The sequence below is a fragment of the Neltuma alba genome, unplaced genomic scaffold (genome assembly GCF_004799145.2).
Source record: "Neltuma alba isolate B1F8T4 unplaced genomic scaffold, ASM479914v2 tig00011850_pilon, whole genome shotgun sequence".
NCBI lineage: Eukaryota > Viridiplantae > Streptophyta > Magnoliopsida > Fabales > Fabaceae > Neltuma > Neltuma alba.
In genome coordinates this window covers 522430-531468 of record NW_021636455.1, presented here as the reverse complement: position 1 = coordinate 531468, position 9039 = coordinate 522430, and the positions used below count along the sequence as shown (strand labels likewise).

The 9039-nt window shown below is 35.6% G+C and overlaps 1 protein-coding gene across 3 annotated transcripts; it reads left to right on the top strand.

The window, feature by feature from the left end:
• Window positions 1–1416: 1416 nt before the first annotated feature.
• Window positions 1417–8427, top strand: LOC114718494 (uncharacterized). Of its 3 annotated transcripts, none has more exons than XM_028903824.1 (14): window positions 1417–1584; window positions 2062–2163; window positions 2621–3541; window positions 3872–3972; window positions 4077–4191; window positions 4453–4530; window positions 4724–4816; window positions 4924–5007; window positions 5807–5905; window positions 6128–6190; window positions 6654–6684; window positions 7272–7318; window positions 7521–7579; window positions 7923–8427. In XM_028903824.1, the coding sequence occupies exons 2-14, from the start codon at window positions 2110–2112 to the stop codon at window positions 8143–8145; spliced, it is 1968 nt and encodes a 655-aa protein (XP_028759657.1). In that variant the 5' UTR covers window positions 1417–1584; window positions 2062–2109; the 3' UTR covers window positions 8146–8427. The 3 variants fall into 3 exon arrangements, with proteins under 3 accessions (XP_028759657.1, XP_028759659.1, XP_028759658.1); XM_028903826.1 differs by having other exon boundaries at window positions 2042–2163; XM_028903825.1 differs by having other exon boundaries at window positions 1417–1596; window positions 2043–2163.
• The last annotated feature ends 612 nt before the right edge of the window (window positions 8428–9039 follow it).

Genomic DNA, 9039 nt, shown 5'->3' with positions numbered 1-9039 from the left:
TTTAACAACTAGTTCAGATATATTACTATCTCCCCGGTTATTTATAAATGAGGTGTTATAATTAGGATGAGAGGTAATTTTAATGATAATTTATGACTCTTCATTTTTCCCAGTTGATTAAGAAAATCTGAGATGTTAGATGTGGTTCATTTGTAATCTTTACGGATTTTTTGAATAAATATTTATATGTTTAGCATCGTCTCGTAATTATTTTAGTTAAGAATATGGGTAATTAACTTGCATTCAGCAAATATACCACACACACATTTGTATTCATCCTGGCATGGGAAAAAAAAACCATTGTTACACGTCTCAAAACAAACTAATCATAATTCATCGCAGGATTATAATTTTGTGGTCCAATTTTTTCCATGAGCCAGATGATAATTTGTTAGAATAAATTATACTTCTCCGGTTCTTAATATATGACCTAATTGAGGAGTTAATATTGGTCATATATGCAAACTTATTTTATAGTTATCAATTTTTTTTAAACTAACCCTATTGATATTCTTTAACAATAATCAAGTAAGAGAGGAAGACAGAATTAAGGAAGATGCTCATAGTGTTTTAGAAAATACATATCATATTAACTAATTTAACAGATACCTTTAATCTACTGAAATTAGTTAATTAGGTCTTATATTAAAGACTAAATGAGTATATTTCTCTTGATCAATTTCACCGATATAAAATTATTAGGTACACGTTTATTCTGTCTTCGGAGCATACACCTTTTTAAACACATCTTCTAAAATACTAAGCTACTAAGCATACATCTTCAGCTATCTTAACTATGCATTTTTTTAAAACAAGTTAATTGTAAAATATTTTGGTGGTACTTTTTAAGAAATTAAACTAAGTTATAAACTTATTTTTCAGAGGGAATTATACCTACGTTTGCAAAAATATTTTTCAAGAATTATTGCATTATATAAACTGAAAATCAAATTCGTTCTCTGTACGCCCCTGTTCTCCACGCAAATACTATGTGGGTGTATGTAAAGACCAGACGTCAAAGGAGTCAACCACATTAGGTGAACAAAAAGGTTTAAATACTACTACTACGTTTATAATTTTAATTCTTATAAAAAGTAGTACTTGATTCTCATAGAAGATTTTTCTTGCCCCAGAAGGTGAGTTTTTTGGCCTGAAAACAACGAAGATGAGTTCATGTACGATAGATAAGCGTTTAATTTAAGTAGATTGTCGGTATTTACGAATATGACGGGAAAAAAAAAGGGTGAAGTACAGTGCGAAGAGCCAACGAGCACATAGATCCAAATGAACTTAAAAAAATAGTGGTGAAGGAGAGTTTCTTTTATTTATGCGGCTGCGGTTTATATAAAGTGATATTTGGGGGATAAGGACAAAACCAGAATGAGAATTGGGATCAGTTAGGCTTGTTCCACCATAGCCTCTGTTTCGCTTGGATAACCTTCCAAATTATTGCGCACAAAAAAAAAAAATCATAAAAAATAAATAAATAACAAAACAAAGAATATTGTTCTCGCTCGCAAGAGAAGAGAGGAGGAGGAAGATCGGGCGAGGGGGAGAGAGAGCTGGGTGATTGTAACAGTCAAGGTCAGTTCTTTCTTTTTTCATTTTAATCTCCGAAATTTGAATTGGAGATCGATGCATCTTTACTTTGATTGAGAACCATCATTAACATCAGTATCGGGTTTTAATCTTTTGATGACAAAAACTTGCACAGAAATGATCTTAGATAAAATGGGCTTGTGGGCAATCACTTCCAGCTGCATTTGAAATGAAAATGAAATTTTAGAGCGTTTAAATCAGAAACAATTGATATGTTAGACTTGTTATATGGCTCGTGAGATTTTAGAGTGACATGCATTCTGCTTATTTTTGTCTGTAAAACGGAGATAAGCAGAAAAGAACTTAACTTTAAAGTGTACCAGTCCGTTTTAAGTCAAATTTGAAGTTTCAATTTGTTTGGTTCTTTTGTCTTCGAATCACTTCAATTCGGCCTCCATTTGTTTGCTTTATGGTTTATTATCTCCCCGGTTTATCCTTGTAGGCCTGTGTTATTTTCAACAGAAGAAATTAGTGGCTTGATATGTCCTTGGGGCTTTATCATTCGTCAATATGAGAATGTTGCCTGTTTGCTCAGCCACCCCAAGCTATTCATTGTCTTCCCAGGTGAAATTTAATTCCTTTAATCGTAAGATTCTGATGCTTTCTTTCTACAAGGTGATTGATTTCACATGCAGGTTCCTTAACAAATGAGATGAAAGAATTCGATATCAATGCCTAAATGGCTCAAACACTATCCTATAGTAAAACAATATCAATATTCAAGATATGACTTGTAACAACTACTAGTTGGAAAAGTTAAAGAAAGAGAAAGGCTTGGGAGGATTGTATTCTCATTGGAGTGCAGTCCCTTTGTTGTGAAATCAGTTCAGGATCATTGAACCTATAAAGTAGAAAACAAGAAATGCTTTATATTCTTTATCGGTGTGCTTGGAAATGTATTGTTGAATGAAAAAGAGAACAATCTGACAGTTTGGTGTTACCTGTGAAATTGAGATCTGTGAGTATCATTTTCTCAGGCCAATGAGCAGTGGTATTCACCTTGTAACAATGAATCTTGCAGATTCCATTGTATGGGGGATCTGTGTGTCCATTGCAGAAGGATTTTGAAGGTCGATGCACTGTGGATGATGTACATCTGGGTTTGCAAAATGGAACCCACTCCCTGAGGAATCCATATATTGCACAAGCTACAAAGTCTATCTACTCTAGCATTGCTAATAGTGCCGAACAATCGGTGTATGTGGAGTTCCCTGGCAGATTTTCCTGTCCAAATGAATCAGGACAACTTGAGTGCAAATTTACGAACACATGGAATTATTCACCAGTGACTGCAAGTGGACACCATTCTCTGACTAGTGGAGAGCTTATATATGTTGAAAATTATGATTCATCATCCGTCCAAGAGAGATTGATGGAAATAACTGAACAGTCAACTGAAGGATCAGAAACTTTATTAAGTACTGACATTGTGTCAGAGAAGCTCATACCTATGCCTGAATCAATTATAGTGGACAATGAATCATTAGGCAGCACAAAAGCAAGTATTGGTGATATTTTTTCTGGAATTAGCAAGTCATTTAATGCATCAATTGATGAGGGACAAAATGCTTTACAAAGTTCACTTGATACGGGCACTTCTTTGATGAGATCTATCATGGAGAATGCTACTAAGTCTGTAGACAATGCTTTTGGTGAAGCCTTTTCTTCTGTCAATCAAACAGGAGAATTAACTAATAAGAAATTGAGTAGCTTTTCAAGTGATCTAAGTGGAATCACAAGCAAAGTACCTGCTTTTGCTATTGACGTGTTGCGAAGCACAATCATAGTAGTGGAGAGTTCGTTAATAAATGGGGCTTCCTATGTTGTCTACCTATATGGTTCAGCCAAGGAGCTTCTTCCTGTAGGAATCAGGGATGCAGTAAATGCATACGAATCTAAAGCTTCTCAAATATTGAGGCCAATTGGGTCTGCATCTCAAGAGGTAACATTTGGTGGCTTTATAAAGTTTTTATTAGGGTTGCCTACTCTTAAGCCTTCCCTGATCCTAAGCCTTAGCTTAACTGGCCTCTTTGATGTGTGGTTAATGGTTGTTTGAACCTAGATATATGAATTATCAAATTAATACTATGATTCCTAGCTGGTCACTCACCTCCTCTGCCTTGGCAAATTTCTTTGTTGTGACTTGCAGTGGAAATCTCCCATATTCCATCTTCCAAATATGCACTGTCTGATTTCACAAACTAGACTAATTTGTTAGAATTATTGCAGCATTCTCTCTATTATAGGATAATGATTTATGTCCCATCAGCAGATATTCACAACAATTCATTCATTGGAGAAGAGTCTTGGCTTGGATCCAGATGATCCAGTTGTTCCATTTGTTGTTTTTGTGGGATCTTCAGCCACAATATGGTATGAATGTGTATTTTCCCAAAGTTCAATTTTTTGCTTGTCTATATAGGAGAATTAGATATCAATGAAGAGGGCTATCTAAAACAATTGTCAGATATGTGCAGGGCTGTCTATCGGTTGTGGGCATATGGAGGTTACTCTGGAGATTTATCTCCTAAATCAGCTTTGGATCTCTTGTCTGGGAATGAAAATGCTGCACTTATAGACATTCGAAATGAGGCAAGTGATGTTTAATTTTCTTGCTTGATAATCTATGGATTCTGGAAAAGTTTTAAAATATATGAAAGAAAAGTCAAGTCACCCTTGTCTCCTGATGCCCATTCTACCTCTTCAATAAATCTCTTTACAAATTCAAATCATGGTCCTTTTTATAAAGGAAGCTTTCTGTTGTGTTTGTTTAGGTTTTGACCAATTTTTTTATTTGATATCATAATTGATTTAATGTCTTATTGTTTTTTTCTGGTCATTTCCATTCTGCAGGATCTGAGAGAAAAAGATGGCATTCCTGATCTTCGACGGGCAGCACGGTTTCGCTATGCGAGTGTAACTCCACTAGAGGTTAGTTTTCATCACTATATTGTTAAAAGTAGGTGGCAGAGATGATTGTCACATGGTGTTGTTTTTGTTAAATTGAATCGTTAAACAAATCCAGAACACTAGCCCGTGCTTTATGGATCTAGATGTATTAGTGATCTGGGATTAGTGATATTTGTCTACTAACTACTAAATGGACATATTATCTTATCTTCAGGTCGATAGTTCTACTAGGAAGTTGTTCAAGAGTGAAAGAGACCTTAATGACTCCATGATCGCTGTTGTTATTCAAAATTTGAAGATTGTAAAGGTATGTAGACTAATGTCTCTGAAGTTTCTATCTGTTTACTCATCATATGTGACTGGGATTTGACGTGTGGAATGGTATCTAAGAATGTTGTTTTCTCTTACCTGTAGGACAGTTCCAAGGTTATAGTCATGGATGCTGATGGTAGTCATTCTAAAGGCATTGCAAGATCCTTGAGGAAAATAGGGGTCAAGGCAAGTCTAACTTTGCCTTCTGAGATAGTTCTGAGAAAATTTTAATATGGGTTCCCTTGTGATGAAGATGACAAGACATTCTTTTTATCCTTGTTAAACCCTCCTTTGTGTTATGATATTAGGGCCTGGGTAAAAGAGTTCATTGAAATTAAAATCTGTCTTTGAAGGCAAGGGTTGAAGATAACTGGCCTGGGGAAAAGTATTGTAGCTGATTGAAGAGGATTGGGATTATACAACACAAGTTGTTGATGTGGATGTAAGATGAAATCTTGATGATCTGAGTTTAGGGTAGAAGGAAAAATTGGGACGATAATTATATACTCTACTACCTTAGTTAATTAGTATGAGTAAGCTGGCACGCTCATGAATTTCGGTAATCTAGGGGATTGGGATTGTACAAGCTTTTTTATGTGCTTGTCAGCTTGCTGCTAATTGCAATTTCCTGATGAATGTACCATTTCTACTCCAAGTTATGGTTCAAAGTCTTGATAGTATTTGTTGCGTTGATTTCCTCCTCAGCAGCAACTTTGTCATGCATATATATTGCTATTAATTACTTTATTTTTTTGGTGAAAATAGGGCTAACTCAGACTGCAAAATTAATAGATAGTTATTTGGGAGATCTTATTGACAATGCTCAAGCTGACAATGACTTAGTGCTAACAGTGCTTTCTTAGCTGTAGATTATAACCCTTGATTGACCTAATGAACAAAATGTTCAATTACTTAATCTTAACCTGTGAAATCTAATCAATCCAAATCTTGGGGTATGATATAATAACTCTGCATGATATTACAGACTCCATACTTGGTTCAAGGTGGTTTTCAGTCTTGGGTGAAACAAGGCCTCCGCGTCAAGGAACTCAAACCTGAGTCAACGCTTACCTTACTCAATGAGGTATTACTCAAACTGTTGCTTTATCTATGTTCTTCAGTTATACCAAATTCAGTTATCTACGTTATCAAAAACAATGGGATGAAACTTCTATAGGGTTGGGTACATATGTGTGTAAATAAATAATTTTATTTTTAAGATAAACATATTGTTAAGCTTGCTTCATTTGGTAACAATTTACATTTTCTTGGAGTTTACATTTAAGCAATTATAATTGATTTACAGGAAGCTGAAGCAATTCTAGAGGAACTTAGCCCTTCTCCTTTGCAACTTTTAGGATATGGTGTGGTAAGTGACTAAGTGTAAAGTTACCTGTAACAAATCTTTTAGTTTTGTAAACAGTTATGTGCCACTTTGGTTGGATTTTGAGTATTTAAAGTTACCATAATAAGGATGACTAATTGTGGTCATTTTATTTTCCTTTTCATAATAATGAAGTTGAGCCAAATTTTTTTGCAGGGTAACCTGTGTTTTTCCAATACAACAAACAACTCAAATGAAAAAAGAATTTGGCTGTTATAGTTGATTATGTCATTTATTTTTGTTTGCTCTACCAGTTTCGGAAGTTAGCTTTGAGTTTCTTTAATATATAATCAATGGAATTTTAACAGATTATCAACTACCATCTTTAGTAAATATTTCGGCAGTTTTTTCGTTACCATGTAGAATTCTTCAATTTGATTTTGAAGCTATTGTGTTGCATGCTATGTTATTTGTTACTAGCTACTGAATACGACTGCTCTTGATTCAGGCTGTTATTGCAGGCTTGTACGCATTATTAGGTGTGTAACTTTTCTCCCTCAAGACTATCAATTTGTTGAGTATTGGAAAATGGTGATCCTTAGGATTACAACTAAAATCTGCTCAAAATATTCTTCTAATCAAGGGTCCATTGAAATCCTAATACTTTGAGGGGTCTGGGGATGGCATCAGAAATCAAAGTTCTGGCCCCATCGTCACTACCTCATAGTCCCAATTCATATTATCATGAAGTCCATCCATTACAACTATCTGCTAATCGAATGCGATCTGACTAGCTACTATATTCAAGTAAAGGCATCTAATATGGAGCTTGCGCCCGCCACTGCCTTAAGAATCACAATATCCTACATGTGCTATCATAAAATTTGTTCATCATACATTTTTTTCCCCTCATTTCTTGTAAGGCTAAAATATCTTGTTGCAAAGTACCCTAGTTTGCAAGGCATCGTTGGAGCAGAAAAATTAATTTGAAAGAAAAGAGGAAAAATTGTGATTCTTCTTATATCAAAATCTTATGTCTCATCTATGATATTGTTCATCATCTCGAATTGAGATTAAGCTACTTAAAATGCTCTGACATGACAAAGTATGATCTCTTTGGTCACAGAGTGGGAGAAGACATTACAGTTAATTGGTGTTTTTGGCCTCAGCCTGGTATGCATTATTCTTTCTGCAACACCTTCGTTTAAATTCTTTCGATGCAGTTTTGTTATGTGTGATCATAATGAAACCTTTAGGAGCAAGTAAAATGAGCTGGTTAGAAATAGCATTTTTGCTGACCTTATGTTGTTCAATTATGATTTCCGCCTTTATGTTCTTCTCGATTCCTCATAAACATTCGCTGTATATTCACCAGACAATCTATCAGAGAGTGACCTCATATGAAGATTCTGAAGATCTTAAGCAAGATGTCAGGTTAGTATACCTCATAATGCATGGTTGGTCATATGTGCAGTCATAAAACATCTGTCACGAGCTTTCCAATTCTTATGTTATGAATCTGTTGTCTATAAATTAAATTTTATATCTGGATAACTAGAGATTGTTACATGAGACTCTGGATTTTTGATGGGCGAGGTCAGCCCTGAATTGTCTTAACCTAATTTTGCATTGTATAGACATAAAATTCATGATTTGAGGCGTCCAAAAGATGGAAAATGATGAATTTTATTGGAAAACAGACAAATAATGGATTCTGAAATTACGAGCTTTTAACTGATGAAGACTGAGCTTATTATGTTGCTTTGTTTTTCAAAAGGTTGTTGCTTACACCTGTGAGGCTGGGAGTTCAAGCGGTTTCATGGATTTCTGGAAAAGTAGAAACGAACCGCATAGGGTTGCCTACTTCGCCTTCATCACTAGATGTTCAGAACCGAGTTTTGCAGGCGGCTGCAAAGCATGAATCTCAACCATCGGATTCTGGAAGTATCCAAGATCCATCTGTTCCTGAGCCATCACTTCCTCTCAATGAGAATGCATGAGTTTATACGGACGGATGGTCATGTGCTAACGTGAGAAGAGGGATAGTCACAGCAAGTTAACTTCCATGACTAATATTTTGCGACTTGACATTGTACGACCTTTGTAAGCATCTTTTAAGGTGATTCTGTACAATTCATTGGATGGATAAACAAGTTCTCTGCAATGTATTATGTATTTACCACTTAAAGCACTAGCTAGCACACCCTATACGGTGGAGAACTATAATTACATGACAATCTCGTGTTTAGAGTGAGAAGAAGGGAAAGTTCAACTTATTCATTCCTCATTATTTGGAGCCATTCAGGAAAATATGAAGAGCATGAAGGGTTAAATGAATCAGTTTTGTATATTCTAGAAGAATAAAGTATTCTGCACTTCAATAATCATAGACAAGTACAAAAGACGAACTCTTTCCTTGCGGTCCTAACTTTCACAACACATGCATACTACTTAAACTCTGATTTGAAATCAGCCTCAAAGCAACATGGCCATTGTTTTGCAGCTCAGACCAGGGGTTTCCCAGTTGAACCTCAGGTGATGTGATGATCACGAAACTCCCTTCACATCCATTGCTGGACAGAACCTTTTGGCCGTGGAAGCACCAAAACCACTGACAGTTCCTTCATCTCTAACCCCTCGAATGTTAAAGAAACACACCGCTTTAAAGTAATGAAGCTTCATGGCCAAGTCCAGGCCACTAGGGCTGTGGATGAGGTCCGACCCACTTACCCGACGACCGATTCATATATATACCACCACAAATCGAATGTGAGTATTAAGATGATCTTTGGCATTCCAATTACAATGCCGCGAGTTCAAGATTTACTGTGATAACATGAGAACAACAAAGTTGCGTGAATCACACTTCCATATGTTTATTAAATAGCTGAGAA